General features: G+C 39.0%; 1 protein-coding gene across 3 annotated transcripts in view; it reads right to left on the reverse strand.

The window, feature by feature from the left end:
* Positions 1 to 24,894, reverse strand: part of DIAPH3 (diaphanous related formin 3) — a 473,874-nt gene that overhangs the window by 420,228 nt on the left and 28,752 nt on the right. For all 3 annotated transcript variants that reach the window (XM_045588685.1, XM_045588684.1, XM_045588686.1), the window contains one exon: positions 8,695 to 8,862. In XM_045588685.1, the coding sequence (XP_045444641.1) occupies positions 8,695 to 8,862 (168 nt within the window). The remainder of the gene's footprint in view (positions 1 to 8,694; positions 8,863 to 24,894) is intronic.

A 24,894-nucleotide genomic window follows, 5' to 3' on the forward strand; every position in this document is an offset into this window, starting at 1 on the left:
TGTCAATACAAGTCAACGCCAAGCAAGATTTTAAACGAATGTTTAAAAACGACATTAATTATTACTAGACCCGATAGTATTCCACCATGTAAATGTACACAACTTTTTTATCCACTCATCTACTTATGGGCACTTGGGCTGTTTCCAAATCTTAGCTATTGTAAATAACACTGCAATAAACATAGGGGTGCACATATTCTTTCTAATTAGTGTTTTGGGTATCTTTAGATATTCCCAGAAATGGAATCTCTGGGACATAAGGTAGTTCTATTTTTAACTTTCCACAGTGGTTGCACCAATTTGAATGAATTTCTATTGGTACAGATAAGCTAAAACTGTGACTGCCAATTTTGAACACTTGTTTTGTATGTTTTTATTGATTTCAGAGAGAGGAAGTGAGAAGGAGAGATAGAAACATCAATGATGAGAGAGAATTACTGACAGGCTGCCTCCTACACACCTCCTACTGAGGATAGAATCCACAACCTAGAATGTGCCCTAATGGGGAACTGAACCATGACCTCCTGGTTCATGAAGCTCAACCACTGAGCCATACCAGCCAGGCTTAACAATATTTTTAATTTTTATTCTAGTCATTAGTCCTAGTCATAATATATGTTTCTTTTTATTTTTACAGTAGTTTTTGACACAATGTTTAGGCCCAGTCCAAAGATTGGTTTGCCCTGTTTTAACATTTGAAAGGTATGAGGAGTTTAGATTTACAAGGCAATTCCTCTGGGATGATAGTTCCAATTCCATTTTAAAGTGGCTCTTTGAATAGTATTCTATATATATATATATATATATATATATATATATATATATATATATAATCCTATATATATTCCTATATATATATAAAATCCTATATATATATAAAATCATATATATATATATATATATATATATATATATATATATATATAAAATCACATTGAATGCCTTAAACTTACACAATGTTTTGTGTCCACCCTCATTTTTTTTTTTAAATATATTTTATTGATTTTTTACAAAGAGGAAGGGAGAGAGATAGAGAGCTAGAAACATTGATGAGAGAGAAACATCAACCAGCTGCCTCTTGCACACCCCCTACCGGGGATGTGCCTGCAACCAACATACATGCCCCTGACCAAATTGAACCTGGGACCTTTCAGTCCGCAGACCGACGCTCTACCACTGAGCCAAACCGGTTTCAGCTGTGTCCACTCTCTTACCTAATAATAGACAAACATGTAAACTGACCATACCTATGCTACGCCCACCAGCCAATCAGAAGTGATATGTAAATTAGCCCAACAAAGTTTGTGGTTAATTTGCATACACAGGCACAGAGCGATGGGGTGGGCAGGTTGCTTGCATGAAGATGCAGGCGTTTCACCCCACACCCAGTCACTCGGGGCCTCTGGGAAGTGTGAGAAGGTGAAGGTGGGGCTGGAGCAAAAAGAGGCAGCTCTGGGACAGGAGCAGAAAGAGGCAGTTCGGGCGCAGGGCCAGAGTGGAAAGACGGTGCCAGCACCAGGGAAAGGAAGGCCCATTCTGCACCAATCTTTGTGCATCGGGCTTTTAGTATTTCAATAAAGCAGAGAAAATAAAAAGAATTCAGTGTCTAGTTTGTTAAGGTTTAGCAAATTTTAGAGACATTGATTATAGCTGTTCTTTTGTAGAAGGCCCAGCAAGGTATCAGAATATAGGTACATTCTACAACATGAAAGGGACTCAGTCCCCCAGAAGTGTGTAAGGAATAAAAGTACATGAAGAAAAAACAGGATGGCCAGAGGCAATACTGAAAGCAAATAAAAGGTCAGATAGAAGAAGAAACTTAGAAAGTAAACTGATAGAATTGGCCAGAAAGTGGGGGGAAAAAATCAGGAAAAGGAAAGAAATGTCATGGTGCCCAAAGAAAAATGAGAACCAAGACCAGTGAGGCTCAGCTGGGTAGAGCACCATCCCATACTTCAGAAGATGGTGGGTTCGATTCCTGGTCAGGATATATAGCCAGGTTGCAAGTTCCATCCCTGATTGAGATGGGTGTGGGAGACAACTGATCAATGTGTGTGTGTGTGTGTGTGTGTGTGTGTGTGTGAAATAAATTTAAAAAAAAAAAAGAGTAATGCAAAGAAGAGGGAGTGATCGGCAGAGTTATATGTTTTAAAAAGAATGTGATGATCAAAAAGCCACTAAGAATTAGAGGAAACAAAGGAATGCAAAAATTAAAAACTGTAGAGAGAAAGTACCAGAGTAAACTACTCCTTGTAGAGTCAGAGAACAGACTCTGAAGGTTCAAGATAAAGGACAGCAGCTAGGAACAAAGGACATACTAGCTTTCTATGGATAGGATGTGGATCCCAAGAAAGAAGCAGGCCTGGGCCATCTTAGAGGTACTAACCCAAAAACTGACCCAAGCAGAGAATGTGGTCATGGAAGACTGGTGCAGAAGGCCAGACAAAGGAGATGTCAGCAGTGATAAGGAAATGGCAGGTAAGGCTGAGAAGGGGGCCACAAATATACCACAGCCACAATGAATCAGCATTTGTAATCTCTGTCAGGCAAATGGGACTGTGCCGATACAATTAAGGTTACGAACTTTAAAAATCTCCAGGGAAATTATTCCGGATTATCTGGGTGTGCCCAACCTAATACATGAGCGCTTAAAAGCAGAAAACTTTCTCCAGATGGAAGCAAGAGATGCTACAGAAAGGGAAGTCAGAGATTTGAAGCATAAGATGGATAGGGGCCCACGTGAAGGATAGGAAAGAGCCTTTTGGAGCTAAGACAGCCCTCAGTGACAGTCAGCAAAGAAATTGGGAGCTCAGTCTTACAACAGCAAGGAACTAGGTTGTGACAACATGAACTTGGAAGAGGACTTTTCCCCAAAGCCTCTCCAGAAGCCCAGGCAGTAGACATCAATTTCAGCTTTATAAAACCTAGAGAAACAAGGTGAGCCAGTCTGGACTTGTGGCCATGTGAGACATACATTGGTGTTGTTTTTAAATCACCAAATCTATAATAATTTGTTACAGCAGCAATGAGAAGTACAACACCCTAGAGCAACAAAGAAAATGCCAGATTATAAACACCATAGATTAGCAACTGTACTCTCGCTCTTCCTCCCCTCACCTCCAATCTAATCCTAGGAGACATTCAGTGTAGAGAAAAGTAATGTGCAGAAACAGAGAAAAGGCCAAACTCACAACTCCTATTGGAAACTGCAGGTGGAGCAGGCTTCAAATGGGGAAAGAGAGATGTATCTTTAGAATGAAAATTAAGGTATTTATATTGAACTAAGGTTTTTGTTACCTGAAAGTGAACAGGAAACTCTGGGACCTGCTGGGGATTTCATCCAGGGGCTGAGAGGGCTGGTTTGAAGAGGCAACGGGTGGGAATACACAAGCCACTTTTGACTTATACCTACAACGTCACCTCTTTCAAAAAACCAGTGACACATCTTACAGAAACCGGTTTGGCTCAGTGGATAGAGCGTCAGCTTGCAGACTCAAGGGTCTCAGGTTCGATTCCGGTCAAGGGCATGTACCTTGGTTGCGGGCACATCCCTAGTGGGGGGGGGGGGGTGCAGGAGGCAGCTGATCGATGTTTCTAACTCTCTATCCCTCTCTCTTCCTCTCTATAAAAAAATCAATAAAAATATAACAACTGAAATCTGAGTTTTAGTATAGTTTGATGTCCACACAACTATTTCATACATCTAGATCCATAGAAAAACCAATCTGGATTTTCAGGTAAAGATTCTGTTTCCACCAAAAGACAAATAGGAGAAAAAGCCCTTAAGAAGTAAAACTAAAAATTCATTACTCCTTTTTTAAAAAGCACACTGAAATTATTACCCAGAGACCAAGTAAATCAATTTCCTAAATAAGTGAAATGAGTACCCATGTTGAAGTACTACATGTACTTCACATTCATTAAGTAATCAAATCAGTACACTGTCTTTCAAAGGACTGTCTTGAGAAGGGAAAAGAGGTTCTTCAAAACAAAGTTTTTACTTCATGTAAAAATCACTTAAATACCTTTGATAATGTTAAATAAGAATTACTTTAAAGTTGCACAATGCAAAAACAAAGGGTCTAAATGCAAATTTTAAATGGTATGAATCTCTGTAGGTACAAATGCCAAAAGGTTAAAGTTGCAAATTATTGCTTGTTGCTTCATCAAAATTATTTTTATTAATAAAAATGCCACCAAAGCTGCAAAACAAAAATCAAACCTGATCTAAATCTTGCATCCTCCATAGACAAAGAAACAGCTTTAAATTTGTCAAAAATGTGGTGCCTTAAAAAACCTGAGTAATATCACTAATCCGTATTTAAAGAAGGAAAAAGATGCATCTCATCTTCCTACAATGCACTGTGGCAGGATCAAGGAGTCATAAAGGAAAGAACCTATTCCTCTTTTTTTTAAATATATTTCTATTGATATCAGAGAGGAAGGGAGGGGGAGAGAGACAATGATGACAGAGAATCATTGATCAGCTGCCTACTGCATGCCCCACACTGGGGATCAAGCTCACAACCCCAGCATGTGCTCTGACTGGGAATTGAACTGTGACCTCCTTGGTTCATAGGTCGACGCTCATCCACTGAGCCACACAAGCCAGGCTATTCCTCTTCTTTCCCCCTAAGAAAAAAATGTCTACTGTGGACTGTCACTGAGATTATGGGGTTGTTTTTGAGTTCCTCGTTTTCAGAAAAGAACTTAGTTCTGACAAACTCATTTATTAGCACGTTGGGTAGCCTGAGAAAGCCATAGTTTAATATTCTGCTCAGTAAAGTGAATTTGATTGCAAAAAATGTTCTGAAAAGGGAGACTTAAGATGTAACAAGAAATCTGGCCCAATTATTAAATACGTATACTGTAAATACTTTAGAAATGTCAATAGCCATCTGGCCTGTACATAGTATTAAAAGTGATACTCTCTCCGAAACTGGTTTGGCTCAATGGATAGGAGTGTCGGCTTGGGGACTGAAAGGTTCCGGGTTCGATTCCGGTTGCGGGCATATCCCCAGTAGCGGGTGTGCAAGAGGCAGCTGATCGATGACTCTCTCATCGATGTTTCTAACTCTCTATCCCTCTCCCTTCCTCTTTGTACAAAATCAATAAAATATATACATATATATTTTTTTTTAAATGATACTCTAGGCAGGAGAAGGTTAAGACTAACAGAAAAACACTTCTGAAGTAATTATGTTCAGATAGAATACCATAAACTATATTCAGTACTTTCCAGGTAGTTTTTTAATGGCTTGTGATGATAAAATGTGGCCTCCACAACTGTCCAATATCAATAGCCTACTGGCTCTACTAACTCAGATGGCACCAGCAATTATGATTAAAAAGAAAAAAATAATGTTTATCTTAGCAAGGCAGTCACACATGAACCAAAAAAAGTACACTTCCAGAATCTCACAGATTTTAGGTGAGTGGTTCCACATATGATATAGGAATGAGGGGAGAGAAAAGGTACTTTACCATCTTGAATCCTCACCCTAACCCTAACAAGCCCTAACACAAGGCTCATAAAGAGAGGCAAAGACAAATAACAACAACAAAAAGTTAAATTTTCTTGTTCTAGGCTGAAATTATATCAACACATGATGACAAGAATTAATAAGAAGGTATACAGATTTGTTTACCTAAAACCAAAATCAGCACTTCGTCAAGAGCTAACAAAATAGGTACGAAGTTCCCAAGCCTAGGTAGGCTCCATACAAAGCAATACTAATAACTGTATGTTCAACAATGAAAAGTTAAGAATCTCCATTATAAATTAAAAATCCCACGAAGACACAAACTAGGCAGTCTTTCCTTCTGGGGTCTTCTGAAAGTTCAGGAGCAACACTGAACACAAATACTTGTTGATAAAAAGAAAATAAGGCAGTATAATGGCAAGTACATATGCTGATTCTGGCTGAATATTTTCTCAAATTCCAAGCACATGTTACATGCTAATTTGAATAGGTGATTGCAATAATTTCCCCCTAAACTAAATAAGGCTGTCAAAACCAATAGGTGAAATTGACAAATAGAAAATAAATCATGATGCTGAAACAATATACTAATCCTCAGAATGGCATACAAAATCATTTCATAAACTGTCATAATCATTCCAGTCTAATTTTCCCAACTTCTCACGTCATGAATTATTTGAAACCTACCTCTGTCTTTGCTCACTGCTGTTTCCCATGACAAAAGAATACTCTTCCCTCTGTATCTTAATCCTGTCCTGAGTTAAGACTTTTCTCTGCTAAATTTCCCTAAGCTACAGTAGGTCCTCATACATCGGAGATCTGTTCCTGCGGTGCGATGTAATGTGATTTTCACTGAAAGTCGGAACCCACCTACATAAGCATCTATGTCACATGTGTCAAACACAAGGCCCGAGGGCCAAATCCGTCCCGCCAGGCCTTGCAATGTGGCCCGCACCTTGCTGTCATCACTGCACTCCGCTGCATTTCCATCACAATGACAGTTTATGACTGTTCAGTAAACCATTCGGCCCGCGATTTAGGCTGGATTTTAGATTTTGGCCCCTTCTCTGATTGAGTTCGACACCCCTAATCTATGTCACTCACATGGAGCACATATGCAGCAGTAATGAAATGAACAGTAAAAAAAAATTATAACAATTCCTGACCTTTACTTGTGGTAAATAAATAATAAAAAAAACATAAAGTACATACGTACATACATCAAAATGACAGAATTTTTTTTTTAATAAATAAATGGGTGATGGCGAGGTAATCACAAAACAACATACCGTATTTTTCGGACCATAAGACGCACTTTTTTTCCCCCAGAAGTGGGGGGGAAAAGTCCCTGCGTCTTATAGTCCAAATATAGCCTACACATATACTTTAAAAAAAAAGTTTTTTTACTTGCCCGGCTCTGTGTGGTCTCTGTGTGCTTGCCCAGCTCTAAAATGGTTCTAAATGCTGCTGTTTACTTTACAGGGTTGATTACATGTGTTTATGACTGTGATGTTGGGTTTTAATGCACATAAAATATTTTAGGACACTATTTGTTTCAGAATCTTTTTTTCTTCATTTCCCTTCTCTAAAAACTGGTGCGTCTTATGGTCCGGAGCGTCTTATGGTCCGAAAAATACGGTATGTGGAGTCCAACATAACCCAAGGACTGTCTGTACTACGATTTCCCTTCCATTTTGGTTTCTCCTGAAGCTTACGAGGTAGCTCAAAAACGAAAGTAGTTTGTTTTTATTCTGAGCTAATAAGTAACTTAATCAGAAAATACTACCTTCTAGAAGTTTTTGCTCATTTAATTTTTCAATTGTTTGTTTTGAATCCTAAGAGATAAGCAACATGAGAGTAGAAACTATATATGTAAACAATCCATTTATATAAAATATTATTCACTTGTGGTAAATGGTTTGAATATACTTAACCTGTGGGTTGTTGGTCAAGTGAGTTCAACCAGCTTGAAAGCCAGCTGAGTCTGTCAGAGAATCCCTATCACTTAGAACCAACTGGCCCTGGATGGTGTGGCTCAGTGGTTGAGCGTCAACCTCTGAACCAGGAAGTCAAGTTTTGATCCCTGATCAGGGCACACATGGAGAGAGGCCACAGTGTTCGGACAGGTTCAAGCCCTGGACTAGTGAGAGGGCACGGTCCTCTTTTGGCAAAGCCAAGGCAATAGTTGTAATCTTGAATCTATGGTCCAAATCTGTGGTTCCATGTGGCCGAGTGATATAGGCTGCTGGAGGTGCAGCAAGTAAATAAACTTGATCAGGTGCATATAACTGAGTAGATTTGAAACTCATGAGAACGCTGTAACCACACCCTTATTTGCCTAGTGGAAACTGGCTATAAAATAAAGACTGGGCTTTCAGGCTGTGGCGGTGTTGCTAGATCTCTATCAGAGAGGACAGCATACCACCCAGAACCAATTTTTTTCTCTTGTCTATCTTTTCTCAATCCTTCACTGCTCCCTCTCAAGTACACCAAACCTGGCTGAGCTGGCTCGGTACATATGGTGCCCATCATGGGGCTGAGTATGCTATGGCCATGCCAGCTCAGCACAGGCAAATGCCGGGATTGCAGGCTCAATACCCAGTAGGGAGCATGCAGGAAGCCCATCAATGATTCTCTCTCATCACTGACATTTCTACTCTCTCTCTCTCTCTCTCTGAAATCAACAAATAATATATATTTAAAATAAAGAACCAACTGAAGAAAGCCACTAATGGCCTCAGGTGTCACCTCCAGAACAGGCACACTCCAAAATGAGTGAGTTCAAGTATCTACAGATATACCAAAGGCAGGTCTATAAGGACCTGGCTATCCTGAGGACTAAGAAAAAAATAAAACAAAGCATCACACCTAAGAACATAATGCCCACAGCAGAGCACTATGGCCATCACTCTAAAACGCAACTGAATCCAGACAGACCACTTAGACAATCTAGGCAAGATAAAAATATGTCATTTGATTCTTTAAGTATTATGTTTTTATATATCTTGTGTAAAACAAAATACTGGTATGACATTTTTCTTCACATTCTTATTTTTATAATCGTAAAGCTCCTTCTATGCCTAAAGTGCTATCTTAAATGACTTCAGAAACCGCTCTATGGAACACGAGTACAAATATGTTAGTGTTCCTAACACATAACCAAAAGTGAAGGCTTTCACATCAAACATTTCATAAGAATCAAAATTCTTACCATCATCTTTTCAAAAAGTTCTAAGACTTCCTTCTCTGACAGTGGCTTCGGAGGGTTTTCCATCGCCTCTGAAGAACAATCACTGCTTGCAAATGCAGTTTTCAGGTTGGAAAGTGGAGGCCTCTCTTTCTTGCTCCCCGGAATTTTTATGCTGGCAAATCTGTCCAGCTACAAAAATAAATAATAAAATGGCACATATGTAAATATTTCCTTCTCAATATTTATGTAATCCCCAAAACAAATAAGCAAACAAGGTCAAACACATTATCAATTTGGTTTCATCAAGAGATATTCAGCACTGTAATCTTTAAGATTAAATATATTTTTAATATATATTTTTATCTATGTGTGTGTGTGTGTGTGTGTGTGTTAATAAGAAGTTTACAGTAACCATTCTGTAAACCAGATTGTGAGAGAAATGTCCAAACCGGCAGTCGGACATCCTCTGAAGGGTCCCAGATTGGAGAGGGTGCAGGCTGGGCTGAGGGACAGCCCCCAACCAGTGCACGAATTTCATGCACCAGGCCTCAAGTTTAAGAAATTAAACTAGTTGTCTGCCTGTCTTCTCTTCATTGCCATCCCTTCTACATAAATGATATTGATTCCTCAGTATAAAAACTATGCTGACTCCTTCCCACATCACAAAAGTGTAACTTGATTATGATGCTAAATATATGGCATGAAATTAAGCAAAACATCATTAATACAGCAACAATATTATAAATGTAAACATGTCAATGAATGGGAATAATAAGCTTAAGCAATTCACAAGCTGATTTGTGATTATAAAACTTGATGGTTTGTTCCATCAGTGGTGGAAGAAATAAAAAATTTTATTTCTCACCAAAAGACAAAAAAATTTCTTAAATAAAAATCTGTCATAAAAATGGCAATAGCTAATATTTACTGAATCTCTCCTATAAGTTAGGAATTGTGCTAAGAGCTTGAACTGTAGCATCAGTCTGAATGTATTTGTGTAATCCTTACAAAGAGGAAACTGCATCTCTACATAATAAAAGACAAGCTCCAAACCATTTATAAATAAAAATTTCATAGTATTTGGCATACAAAGTAGTGTAAAGGGGGGGGAAAATCAACCTATTATGTTTTAGTGGAACTACATTTATATCAATAAACAATATCAGAATTTACATAATAACAAGAAAATAGAATTAGCACACCTCCCCCGTAGGCTTAGCACTTACACTCTGGGGATGGTTGGATTTTATCCAAGTGGAAAACAAATTTGCACATTACCACTAGCATAGCAAGCTACAGCAAGATAGGAAAAATTAGCATATCCCTCTTCTAGCTTCCAAATCTTCAAAGTCCAAACAGTAATATGAGATACAAAAGATCAGTGTTTCGTAATTTCATTACAATGCTTTTATCTATTTTCCCTGAGTAGAAGGCATGAAAGACAAAATAAGAAAGGAGCCATAGGAAAAAAATAAATACAATCCTTCCTCCTACACTAGAGCAGCAAGTTGAATTTGTGGAACACCTCAGGCTTAACGTAAGTGTTCCCAGGTTTGTGATGCTCTACTGAGCACTATAGGTAGATGCCACGTAATCAAGAATTATTACAAAGCTAGGTGCAAAGTGAATTTTATTATCAAATCATTTTAAATGTTCTAAAGAAATTTTATTTTTAAAGGATATGATGTCTCCACTTATAAATGAAGAAAAAAAATCACTAATTTATCTTTTATAGAATTGCACAATTTTCTTAAAGCAAGGCTAAATAGAACATAAAAGCAAACTTTTAAAATACTTTTGTACATAAAAACACAATAGAAATCCCCATCATACTGATTTTAAGTGGTTGCTATTTTGTATTTGACAATTTGGCTGTGAATATGTGTTTTTTATAATTTGATTGTGTAGCTACTTTTAATTTGACATAAAATTCTTGTCTTAAAGGTAAGCTATAAACACAACCCAAGTAGATGAAGTACACAAACAATGTGCGTGTGTTGGAGAATTGGTTAAACACATAGAAGACTGAGAAAAATCTATATATATAAAAATCTAAATGACTGTCACAACCAAAACAACTGAATGGATGACCAAACAGGCTGTGTGGGACAACCAGGCCAGCAGGGGGGTGAGGGATGACCAAATGACAACAAGCAGGCTGTGTGGGGTGACCAAGCCAGCAGGGGGGTTAGTGAGGGATGACCAAATGATTGAACAGCAGGCTATGTGGGGCGACCAGGCTAGCGAGGGGTGGGGGAGATAGTAGGAGGGAGGGAGTTGGGGGCAACCAGGCCAGCGTGGATGGGCAGTTAGGGGTGACCAGGCAAGTGGGAGGGCCAATTGGGGGCAACCAGGCCATCAAGGGGGAGGGGGGGCAGTTGGGACTGACCAGGCCAGCAGAAGGGGCAGTTATGGGCAATCAGGCGGGCAATCAGGAAGGCGGGCAGATAAGGAGTTAGGAGTCAGTGATCCCAGAATGTGAGAGAGATGTCTGACCATCAGCTGGACATTCCCCGAGGGGTCCCATATTGAAGAGGATACAGGCTGGGCTCAGGGCAACTTCCCATGCATGAATTTTGCACATCAGGCCTCTAGTCCTATATAATGAAAGCCTAATATGCAAATCGACCGAACAGTGGAACCGTTCACTATGACACACACTGACCACCAGGGGACAGACACTCAACGCAGGAGCTGCCCCCAGCCCACAGGTCCAAAAGCGATGGTGGCAGTTGGGGTGGGGCTGGCAAGCAGGCAGCTCCAGATCAGCCATGGCAGGTGCCAGCAGAGGTCCCCAATCACTCCACTAGTCGCCCCACAGATTGACCCTGATCGCCAGCCAGGCATAGGGACCCTACCTGTGCACAAATTTCGTGCACCAGGCCTCTAGGTTGATCATAATGCTATTGATATTTGTAGGTAGTATGCAGGAAGCCACTACTTGCCAATACTGTCACAAGAGTGCACCCAGGAACTTGGAAGGTCTACGGATCATGGGTGCTGGCAGGGCTGATGCTAAGCATCAATTTTTCTTGTCGAGATACTGATGACTCAAGGAAACACCCTAATCCTATAATCCTTTTACTGTTTACCAAACCTACCTTTGATATGCCTGTGTGTGTGTTGCTAAAGGAAAAATGTGTATGCAAGTAAATAAATAGCTATCGGATGAGGCCAGAAGTCATTGTCTCTTCTAGAAAGAGACTCCATCTGGCCCCCAATGCCTTCTAACCAAAAGACATGCCTTCTAAATTCATATGTCTTGTATTGTATTTTTATTTGTGCATCAGCCCCTCCTTCAGATCCTGAACCCCGCCACAAAGGTGATGACAGTAGTATACCATACTTAATTAGTATGGCTACATCTGCGTCAGGAGTGTACTGAGTTTTATAAATTAGTATCACTTATCTTCAGGGGAAGTTAAATGAACACCCTACTACTGAGTATTATCTCATACTGATAATCAATAGTGACAGTTTAAATAAAATTAACTTTAAAAATCAGGCTCTTATAATCTATCTAGGGGGAACACTTTATGAAGTATATAATTGTCTGTGCTGTACAACTGAAACTAATCCAATAATATTGAATGTAAACCATAATTTTTTAATAAGTACATACAAATATAAAAATTCAATAATTTTTTTAAAAATAAATAAATGTCAATTTAAAAAAATTTTCTTTCAATTGCTTACAAATAAGTTACAACATGAAATATGTCTTCTACAGCCAAGCGCTGCAGAGATGCTGCAGAGGGGAAAACAGGCCTCCCAACAGCAACTGGCACCTGCTTACCAGGCACAGGTGAGTCTCCCTGGAAAGGGGATCTACAGCCCCATGAAGGCTTCACATAATTGTGGCCTGAGCCAGGTACTGAGACCTCAGTCAGAAACCATCCTGCTAAGCTGCATCTGAATTTTTGACCCCAAAAACTATGAAATGTTAAGTATTTATTACTACTATAAGATACTAAGTTTGGGGAAATTTACTATTTAGCAACAGATGATTAATACAAAGATCCTCATATAGCCACTTGTAAGTGCCTAAAGCATATACAAATATAAAGAAAAACAAATAAAATGGGGTTATGAAAATACTAAAAACTAATTGTAATATATATTCATCTCCACAAATACAGTTCATAACAAGAAATAACAAAGTCTAATTTCGATAGTGTTGTATATAAACCATATTTTGAAATATCTTCAATAACTACAATATTTTGAAAATATATGTGATTTCTATGTTGATAAAGTAACAGGCCAAATCCTATGGTGTAAAACTTTTATTCATAAGTTTTAAAAATACTAAATTTCATTTAATGGTTAATGAAAATAAAAATTTAATATTCTCCTATTCAAGTTCAAGGATTCAAGGGCATCATAAATTCTATCACAAAGCCTTTGGTTGTCCATGAAATCCAGGTCAAGAACCCTTAGGAGGCAGATATGGAATAGTACCAGAAATAGTGATGGGAAAGACCAAAGTAACTCAAGTTCTAATGCCTTCAATGAATCAGTGGGAGAGACAAGAAAACCTATAGTTAAGACCAACTAGGAGAAATGCACAGAAATGTTTAAAAAGAGCTGGAAGATTCTAAAGGAAGAAGATACCAGAAAAGTAAAACCTTCAAAGAACATTAAGTTTCCATAGAGCAAGAAGGGAAACATGAATTCAAAATGACAGGCTTTGAGATACAAAGGGCAAAGTGGGAGGCTTTAGGAGCCCTGAAGGTTGAGAGATAATGTGAGATTAGAAGAAAAAGTGGAAGCCTCTAGGTGCTTGTTGATGATGTCAATTAAGTATGACTTCTGATGTTGACTCGGGTCAGCAGAAAATTGAGTTGAATTGCAAATAACTAATGAAAATTAATAAGGAAACATAAATCATTAAACCATGTGGACTATATCTTATTCAACTTCTCTGTACCTATTGTCACCTACCCTAGTTCAGGCCACTGCTACAACCTCCTAAATTGCCTTCACATCTTCACTGCCCCTCCCCTCTACGCTACTTTCCCTGGAGCTGTTCTCTACACTGACATCATTTTGATCTGAAATGTATAATACAATCATGTCCCACTTTCCTGTGCTTCAAACCCTTCAACCTTTGCACCCCCATTACTAAGAGGATGACATTCAAATCCTCTTACCTTGGCTCAAAGATCCACTGTAACCTGAGCCTTACTTCCTCTCCAGACAACCTATTCACCAGTCCACCACCCTTACACTCAATGATCTAGATGCAACGAGCAGCCTAAAGTCTCCTGTGTGCCAATGCTGTTTCATGTGCCTAAAACTTATCCACACCCACAACTCATAGCCCACCCACTTAATCTGGTGAATTTCAATTCAATCTTCAGCTCTCAGTTTGACTACATTTCATGTAGGATCCTTCCTGACTACTCAAAACTGAGTTAGATCCTCCAGATCTAGAGATTGCTTACTTCCAGAATAGTATGTATACTACTCTGAAATTGCCTCATATCATAGAAATTTACTCAACTAGGGTATAAATCCCTGATACAAGGAATTGTTATTTTACTCACTAAATTACTTCTAGAACTTAGCATAGTCCTAAATATGTAGTATGTCTTTTATTAATATTTATTAAGTGAATAAATTTATAAATAGCTTTCTATCTTCCATAGCTGGGACACAAGCCACTGCTTCTTGCCTTCCAAATCCTTCTCAACAATATCAGGAAGAATGCCAGGTGTTGTGGCCTTTACATATTCAATAAGAAAACCAAGACTCTTTCAACACTGATCAAAGAGCAGCCTGCTATACTAAAAATAAGCATGAATTTCTGTAATGTAAAACCATAGAGTAAGATAGTAAGAAAAACCTCACTCAAAGGAAAGGAGCACAAAATCATTTTAAAAGAATGTAACATTCAAAAAACATTTAATTTCTATCTACCCACATCTACTCAAAGTATGATAATTTCATATATTCAGATATTACAGTTATCTAAGAATTTGTAAAGTAGCTTTGGAAATGACTGTAACACTTTATTTTTGAAAGACAGACAACAGTACTCACTCGTGAAAATATCCAAAGATATCAACAATTGCTTTCTACTTGCCAACCTGACTCTTTCACTAGGAATCCATTCAGTTGACATCCAGGAAGTAAAGTTATTAGAGTAAAAAGTTACTACAACTCCTGCCAGCCTGGATTCCAACTCAGCTGAAATCACCTTCTCCATGAAGTCTTCCCAAAGATTAAAGTTGATGTCACCACTTCCACTGAACCTCCTATGCTACTGTTCCATCTCCTATCGCACTGCATGAAAACATATAGTGATTATGTACACATCTGTTTCCCCACTGTTCCCAGAGGGAAGAGGCAGTCTTATTCATCATTGTATTCCTATGATACTAAGTACTCAATAAATGTTTAATGAATGAATGGATAAAAGGATGAATAAACAAGTCTGAATACCCTACTACATCTTAGTATATTCAACACTGAGAGCTCTTGATCTTATTCCCAAATTTGTACTGATTTGAGGAGGAGCTCTCTAAACTATTTCATAAATATTTAAAGACCCTAAGATAGTACTTAAGTGTTACTACTGAAAACATAAGTACAGGAAGCTTTAATTAACTCACAGTAATGGGCTCAGAAAGGCCCACCTGACTTAGTGAATAGTTTAAATTTTATAAAACTTGTTTTGGTATATTTTACCACATATATTTCCTTGCCCCAGTCCATACTGGTATTTCTATTTTACACACAAGAAAGAGTATATTTTGAGTCTAGAGTTTTATAGAAAAAATTGTGGAAAATAGTATCATTGCTTTTAATTTACCAAGAAAAATATAATAAATTCATTTTAAAAATGCAAAATAAAAGCTTTATATCCTACTAGGCCAGTGGTCGGCAAACTGTGGCTCGAGAGCCACTGAGGTTTTGCCGCTCTGTTGACTAATAACTTTGCCAACCATTGCATAAGGCACATGTGTCAAACACAAGGCCCACGGGCCAAATCCATCCCGCCAGGCCTTGCAATGTGGCCCGCACCGCACTGTCATCACTGCACTCCACTGCGTTTCCATCACAATGACAGTTTATGACTGTTCAGTAAACCATTCGGCACACGATTTAGGCTGGATTTTAGATTTTGGCCCCCTCTCTGATTGAGTTCGACACCCCTAGCATAAGGCATTACCCTTACCCAGAAGTTTTGACTTCAGGTTAAAGACATTAGTACATTATTAAAATGTTTTTTAACTGTTTTTCCCTAGCAGTGGTTGGCAAACTCATTAGTCAACCAAGTGGCAAACCAGTATGCCGACCACTGTACTTGGCCAATAAGAAATTGGCCAAGTACAGTGGTCAATATAAGGGCAATATGCTAATTAGGGCAGACTTCTTCCAGATGTCCATTCAGATAAAGCCACAGCAGCTGCAAGGTCCGGGGCTCACAGCAACCTTGAGCTCTGACAGCCGTGAGCCCCTGTGGCTCGAGGCCGGGGCTCAGGCCTCGCAACCACCATGGCTGGCAGTGGCAGTGGCAGTGGCAGTAGCAGTAGCAGCAGCAGCAGCAGCAGCAGCAGCAGCAGCAGCAGGGTAATAGACGTGGTGCCTTCCCCTGATCAGCCCATGGGGAGCAGGCCTAAGCCATCAATAGGACATCCCCTGAGGACTCCCGGGCTGTGAGAGGGGGCAGGCCGGGCTGAGGGACTCTCCTCCTTCCCCCCTAACCCCCTCCTCCGCAGTGCATGAATTTTCGTACACAGGGTCTCTAGTTTTAAATAATTCTTTTAAATTGAGCTCACTTTTAAAGCTAATCATTTTGTTTTATTAACTAACTTGGAAGGTAGGAATATGCCCATATAATCAAATCCACGAATTTTCTTTCATTAAAATAAGTTTTTCTTTTTAATACATATGATGTCTGATTTAGTATACTAGCATATCCTATAAAACATATCACACCTAGGTAAAGGAACAGTCTGCCAGCACACAAAAGCAGTCTTGTAGTTTTATTCATTTGGAGAACTCCTCTTTGAGTGAATCAGCCTCACAGAGAACACCCAGGAGCATGCTGGAGTTTTCTGGTAGTGGTTGGTTGGTTATACTGAGTGAGTCAAGAGACCCATAGAGGATGGTAACAACTGCTGAAAGCATTCACCAGAACCCACGCCCAGACCGGGGGTGACACCCTCAGTGGCTCTGGGACCCCAATCCCCATGGGGAACTTTAAGGGGAACCAGGAAAGCCTGTACCCTTATCTGGAAGCAGATCGCAGTTGTGAAATCTATAAGTAGTTTCCATCCAGTTTATGTCCATACAATTTAAATAATCTCATATCTTTACCTGTTGCCATCTCAGTTACATACATCACTATTCCTTTGGCATAAACCTTTCTCAGTTTTATTCACTAGAAATATTCAAAACAATTCATTCCTTAGTTCATTGCTTATCACAGAAAACTTTTTAGATACAATACGTCTATAATTTTGTAGATACAATATGTTTACAATTATAATTCTTTCAGGATTAAGACCAACGGCTCTGGCCCGGCTGGCATGGCTCAGTGGTTGAGCATTGACCCATGAACCAGGAGGTCACGGTTCAATTCCTAGTCAGGGCACATGCCCAAGTTGCAGGCTCGTCCCCAGGGCGGGGTGTGCAGAATACAACCAATCAATGATTCTCTCTCATCTCTCCCTTCCTCTCTGAAATCAATAAAAATGCCTTTTAAAAAAGACCAATAGCTCTGATATAAATTTTCCTTGTCAGTTTAAAGGTCAGAAGTCTCAGATAGATGGCTTTAAGGAAGAAAGAAAAAATAATGAGACACACACTGAGATTTTACACTGGCACTCTTGGTGGAGAAAGGGACAACATTCAGGTGGCAGTATAACTCGCTTGTTAATGATCATATTCTCTGGGGTCATCTGCCAGAGCTCCCTGACTGCCCCATGACTTTAAACAAGTTACTTAACCTCTTTCTTGCCTTAGTTTTTCCATCTTTAAAAACAGGAATAATGCCTAGACAGCATGGCTCAGTGGCTGAGGGTCAACCTATGAACCAGGAGTTCGACCTATGAACAAGGTCACAGTTTGATTTTCGGCACATGCCTAGGTTATGGGCTCAATTCCTAGTGTGTGTGTGTGGGGGGGGGGGGGTGCTGATCAATGATTCTCTCTCATTATTTATGTTTCTATCTCTCTGAAATCATGATGCCTACTCACAGGCTTACTCAAACAATTAAATGTGCTTATAATGCTAATATTCGGAATTGTACTTAGCACACAGCTAATAATTGCATGATCCTTACTACCACTTCACACATCTTCCTCCAAAGCTATATTTTCACAATCTCTAAGTAAATTCTCTAACAACTTACACATCTTTCTATTCCCTGGAAGTTTCCTGCATGTTGACTAAGAAATATATATCAAATCAGAGAAGCAGGCTCCTACCATAGAGGCCTTAGATGCCATGTTAAAGAGCTTGCGCTTGACCTACACATAATGGGTTCAATTAAGCAGTTTCAAATAGGGTAAAATATGGTGAGAAATGCAATTTAGGCAGATCATTCTGTGTGCTGTGCAGGAGGTTGGTTATAGAGTGCAATAGGAAGTTGTGAGTCCTGACAAGAGATAATAAAAGAAATAGTGCTCTAATAGAAGGAGTTCAGAGAAGAAAATATCCAAGAAATGATTAGAAAGAAACATTAGAAGGGTGAAGCTATCTTATGAGAGAATATAGGAATAAAAACAAAAAAAGCGAAGGGTTTAATTTGGGGCATGTAAAATTTCAAGTACAGATTAGACATCTATATGAAAGTATTCAGAGGCTAATACACTGATATCTCAACTTGAGAAAAAGGTCACAGAGTTTAGACAAAGGTGATTATATACAGAGGAGGGCAGTGGCTTTAGAAAAGAAACCTGAGAAACCACAATAGTTTGATAAGCAAAGGAAAACCACCAGAGAGAGAAAAAGGAAAGGTCAGACGGATATGAAACTAATGGCCAAGTATAGCAGGCCAAGAAATCTTCATTTTTCAAACAGGAAGAAGACAACTGGATCAAACTGAACAGAGAATCCAGTAAATTTCCAAAGATTAAAAAATCAATGAATATCACAGGAGAAACACAGTCATCCTATATTATTAAAAGCTAATATGCAAATTGTCCCCTAGTGCAGTAGTAGGCAAACTCCTTAGTCAACAGAACCAAATATACACAGTACAACGAAATTTCTTTTGAGAGCCAAATTTTTAAAACTTAAACTTCTTCCAACACCACTTCTTCAAAATAGACTCACCCAGGCCATGGTATTTTGTGGAAGCGCCATGTGGCTCATGAACTGCAGTTTGCTGACCACAGCTCTAGGAAATTCAACTGACCAAGAGTTCTGCCACTCACTGTGACATGCGCTGACCACCAGGAAGCCGCACAGAACAAAGGAAGAACCCAGCAGGCAGCTGGCAGCCAGGGGAAGAAAGGCCCCATAAGCCAGGCCTACGGATCCTACCCATACAAATTTCATGGACCAGGCCCCTAGTTCCATAATAATAAAGGATTCATAACAGTCCTAAATGCATAATCACTTTATTGGAATGCTTCCAAAAATGATGCAAAAAAGCTAAATAGAATGAAAAGATAATTTTAAAATCCTAAATTATATTTGGACACTTCAACACTTCCCTTTCAATAATTGTCAGAACATGCAGGCAGAAAATCAAAAATATATAAGATGTAAACAACACTACCAACTTGACCTAGTTACTATTGATAGATCAGTTTTAACAAACACAGTGCACATGAAACATTCACCAAGATAAACCACATTCTCAGACAGAAGGCAAGATTTAAAATTGAAAAGGACTGAAATCACACAAACTATGATCTCTTGCCAAAATAATTAAATTACAAATCAGTAACAGAAAGATATCAGAAAACTCCTCAAATACTTAAAAATTAAACAATATATACCTAAATAACCAATGGGTCAAGGGGAAAAAATATCCACAAGAAATCAGAAAGTATTTTGAATATTCAGAAAATGATGCAGTAGGCTCTCTGAGAAAGAATTAGAGCATAAAATTCCTGTATTAGAAAACAAGACTCTAAAAAAATACAAGAAAACAAGAGTCTCAAATCAATTATTTAAGTTTCCACCTTAAGAAACCAGAAACAGGAACAAAGAAGAGGAAGGAAACAGTAAACATAAAATAAAAGCACTATACAGAAAATGTCTGAAACCAAAGCTGGTACTTTCAAAAGATCAATAAAATTAACAAACCTCTAGTCCAAGGATGGAAAACATCCGGCCCACAGGCCTTCATATGCTCTGGCCCTGTGCCAAGGCATTAGGTGTGAGTGAATTAAATGTTTGACCAAATATAGTAGGCTAATTGTTAAGTTCATAATTTTGTATGGCCCAAGAATGAGGTTAAAAATATTCAAATGGCCTGGGGCAGTAAAAAAAGGTTCCCCACCCCTGCCAAATCATACTAATCAGGGGGAGAAAATAGAGGCACAAATTATCAATACCAGAATTGGAATCGGAGAACACCACGGATCCTACACTTAAAAGATAATAAAATGTTACAAACAACTTATAATTCAACAACACAAATGTGGAAAATTCCTTGAAAGGCAAATGACCAAGATCTCAGAACTTCCTCTAGTTGTTATATAAGCCAACGTCTGATTTTCTAGCTACAGTTTTGAACCATGTGGGTCATGAAATTAATGGACTGGAATGGGTCACTTTTTTAGTTGTCTTGGGTTTTTAGTGGAATGGAAAAAATCAAAAAGGAAAGGATCACAGTTTATTATGCTTACAAATGTTAAATACTGTTTCTTAAAACATGTTTCAACTGAGAGAGAATGTGTATGTATGTGTATACCGGGCTACTATGGGGCCTCATTAAAGTTTGAAAACCTCTGCTGGCAAGCAAAACAAGGGATTACGATAGCAATGCTGAAATCCATGGGAAAAAATAAGAGATTATCAGTAGGAACACTGTACTTCCGACAAATGATTGTGAAGGACAGGGAAGAAAAAAGCATGGCAAACAACTCCTAAAATACTCAGTGCACACAGAGATGGAGAAGTCAGCACTGTGATATCCACATTCATTTTCTCCCAGTTTACCTTCTAAAAATTGTCTCCCCTCACTGTCCTACTCCCTTTTTGTCTCTACAAGGAAAGCTTTCTTTTCAACCCAATTAAAACAATGGAGAGTGGTAAACTCAAAGATTTTTTTCAACTTTACATTACCTTTGCACCTTGCACTGAACTTTAAACATGGTGAATGCTCAGATAGCTTAGAAAGAACACTGTTTAAAACTGCCTTGGGACCTGAATGTTACAGTATTACTTCATTTTTTTAAACAAACAGTGTTCTGTGAAATTAAATTCTGATAGTAACTGAAGAAATAAGGTTAGTAGGTGAAGTACTTTTGCAGGCCTTTAACGAAGCAACTGAAAGAAATGGGTTTTTAACATTAATGCTTCCCAGGATGTTTCTATTTAGTGTTTCTAAAACCCTGTTATTCAACATATGACTACAGCAGGCACCACTTTTCAATTCCTTCTTTCAATTTCTATCCGAGAAGGCTATCCACACTAAGAGGTTCTAAATTAAAAGCACGTCTGCAATGTGTATGCTGTGGAGGTGGCAACCTTTAATTAGAAAACATAAAGCTAGCATACATCAAAGCATTAATCAATGGCAAACGATTTCCTGAGTTCTAACTCACGAAAAATAGTTTAAAGAGCCATCAAAATACCAGCTCTCTGGCCCTCCTCACAGCTCTGCATTGATCTTCAAGCATGTCAAACTCTCAGCCACAGGGCCACATGCCTTGTATATACATATCCTGTAAGCCTCAATAGCAGATAGAAAACACCACACCTCTCTATCCATCAGGAACTATTTCTAAAGGGATTAAAAAAGCACAGAACTAAATGCAATAGTTCAACCTACTTGGGCTTATGTGAAACACACCAAAACTCTATGAGGAGAAGGTATAATTAGTCACTCTTTAAAATAAGCAAATACGTAATTGACTTATCAAGGTCACAGAGCTAAAAAGTGTTGAAATTCTCTTTCAATTAGTCTTTTGATTCCAAACCCAATGCTCTTTCCATCCACACTGCATCAATCAACAGTGAGTTAGAAAAACCTTACTATCAGTGTTTCTTGTTAGCATGGTCATACTGATTCTCTAAGCTCCATAACAATGGGTCCAACGCCCACACTAGACTATCTGCCCATCCTTTCCTAGACTCAAGAGCCAGACTAACGCACAAGGTCAGAAGAAAACAACAGGGAGAGCTGGAGAGACAGCAGTTCAGCCAGTGAGTCCACGTGAAGGAGGTCAACAAGCAATCCAAGAGAGATGGTCATGTGCACATCTAAGGTGAAGACAGGGGCAAGATAACAAGTCAGAGACCCAGACAGGTGGTGATCAGAAAGACAGACAGACGTTTCTTGTCAAAGATTCTCTACCCTGGGCAAAAGTAAGATCCATATCTGGGAAGCTTGACCTGGACCAATTGGGCACAGAGCCAAGGAAACCACAAAGGTTATCAAAACAGTGACTCATTTTTTCAATCCAACAGAGAACTTATGAAAATGCTTACTATATGCCAGATAACATACCTGGAAACATATTTTTTTAATTTATTAAGATATTACATATGTGTCCTCATCCCCCTGTTGCCTTCCCAAACCCTCCCCCCAACCCGCAGTCATGCCCTCAACCTTGTTGACTGTGTCCATTGGTTAGGCTTATATGCATGCATACAAGTCTTTTGATTGATCTCTCCCCTTTACCCCCACCATCACTTACCTTCCCTCTGAGGTTTGACAGTCTGATCGATGCTTCTCTGTCTCTAGATCGGTTTTTGTTCTTCAATTTATGTTGTTTATTATTTCCCACAGATGAGTGAGATCATGTGATAATTATCTTTCTCTGACTGGCTTATTTCACTTAGCACAATGCTCTCCATTTCCATCCACGCTGTTGCAAATGGTAGGAATTCCTTTTTTATAGCAGCATAGTATTCCACTGTGTAGTTATACCACAGTTTTCTAATCCACTCATTTGCTGATGGGCACTTAGGCTGTCTCCAAATCTTAGCTATGGTAAATTGTGCTACTAGGAACACCGGGGTGCATATATCCTTATTGATTGGGGTTTCTAGCTTCTTGGGATATATTCCTAGAAGTGGAATCACTGGGTCAAATGGGAGTTCCATTTTTAGTTTTTTGAGGAAACTCCATAGTTCTCCACAGTGGCTACAACAGTCTGTATTCCCACTAGCAATGCACAAGGGTTCTTTTTTCTCCGCATCCTCACCAACACTTGTCATTTATTAATTTGTTGGTGATAGCAATTCTGACAGGTGTGAGATTGGACTACATTGTCGTTTTGATTTGCATCTCTTGGATAATTAGTGACTTTGAGCATCTTAGCATATGTTTCTTGGCCTTCTGTCTTCTTTCGAAAAGTTTCTATTTAGGTCCATTGCCCATTTTTTAAATTGGATTGTTTATCTTCCTTTTGTTAAGTTGTATGAGTTCCCTGTAAATGTTGGAGATTAAACCTTATTGGTGATATCATTGGCAACTATATTCTCCCATGCAGTGGGCTTTCTTGTTATTTTGCGGATGATTTCTTTTGCTGTGCAGAAGCTTTTTATTTTGATGTAGTCCCATTTGTTTATTTCCTCTTTAGTTTCCATTGTCCTCCCCACATTCAATCACGAGGGAGTGCTTGATTCACTCACTCTGCTCAGACGTGGCAGGTAGGTATGTTGGTTCTGCCCTTCCTGGAGCCCTCCCTCTGCCAGCAGGGAGCCCCTCAGGTGCTCGCACAGAAGGAAGCAGGAAGCCCCTGCCAAGCGCCCTGTCCAACCCAGTGTACATCCGGGCAGCACAGCCAGGGGAGCGGGGCTGGGGGGACTGCCTACACTGCCTTCTCAAGCGAGCTGGGGGCTTAGTAACAGCCCAGGACCAGTGGGCCTCGGGGCAGCGCACTCAGGGTCATTTTTGAGGAGAGGCGGGGCAATATCCTGTCTTAGGTGACAGCTGGGCCAGCATGGCACCAGTCCTACCCTCAGTGAAGTAACTGGTTCGGCATATGTCTGAGATTTTATTGCTTGTGGTTTCCTCTAGTATAATTATGGTTTCCCGTCTTATAATTAAGTCCTTTATCGATTTTGAGTTTATTTTTGTGTATGGTGTAAGTTGGTGGGCTAGTTCCTTTTTTTTTTCCATGTATCTGTCCAATTTTCCCAACACCATTTATTGAAGAGACTGTCTTGACTCCATTGTATGTTCATGCCTCCTTTATCAAATATTGAGCATAGTGGTTTGGGTCAATTTCTGGGTTCTCTATTCTATTCCATTGACCTATATGTCTGTTCAGTACCAGGCTGTTTTGAGAACAGTAACTTTATAATACCGCTTGATATCTAGTATTGAGATCCCACCTATTTTGTTCTTTTTCAGGATTGCTGCAGCTATTCAGGGTCTTTTTTTATTCCAGATGAATTTTTGAAGAGTTCATTGTAGGTCTGTGAAATATGCCATTGGTATTTTAATGGGAAATGCATTGAATCTATAGATTGCTTTGAGTAATATGGACATTTTGATTATGTTGATTCTACCAATCCATGAACACAGTATGTTCTTCTGTCTGTTTATGTCTTCCTTTATCTCTTTTTTCAGTGTCCTGTAATTTTCCACATATAGGACTTCTACCTCTTAGTTGTTTATTCCTAGGTGTCTTAATTTTTTTGGTGCGATGGCAAATGGAATTGCTTTTTTAGTCTCTGTTTCTGTAAGTTCACTATTGGTGTATAGAAATGCCATAGATTCTTAGCATTAAATTTATATCCTGCTACATTACCAAATTCATTTATTAAGTCTAATAATGGTTTGATGTAGTCTTTAGGGTTTTCTATGTACAATATCATGTCATCTGCAAATAAGGACAGTTTCACTTCTTCTTTTCCAATTTGGATGCCTTTTATTTCTTCTTCTTGTGTGACTGCAATGGCTAGTAACTTCAATACTATGTCAAACAGGAGTGGTGAGAGTGGGCATCCCTGTCTTCTTCCTGTTCTTAGGAAAAATGGTTTGTATTTTCCAATGAGTGTGATGTTGGCTGTGGGTTTGTCATATATGGTTTTTATTATGTTGAGGTATGATCCTTCTATTCCCACCTTGCTGA

The sequence above is a fragment of the Pipistrellus kuhlii genome, unplaced genomic scaffold (genome assembly GCF_014108245.1).
Source record: "Pipistrellus kuhlii isolate mPipKuh1 unplaced genomic scaffold, mPipKuh1.p scaffold_m20_p_3, whole genome shotgun sequence".
NCBI lineage: Eukaryota > Metazoa > Chordata > Mammalia > Chiroptera > Vespertilionidae > Pipistrellus > Pipistrellus kuhlii.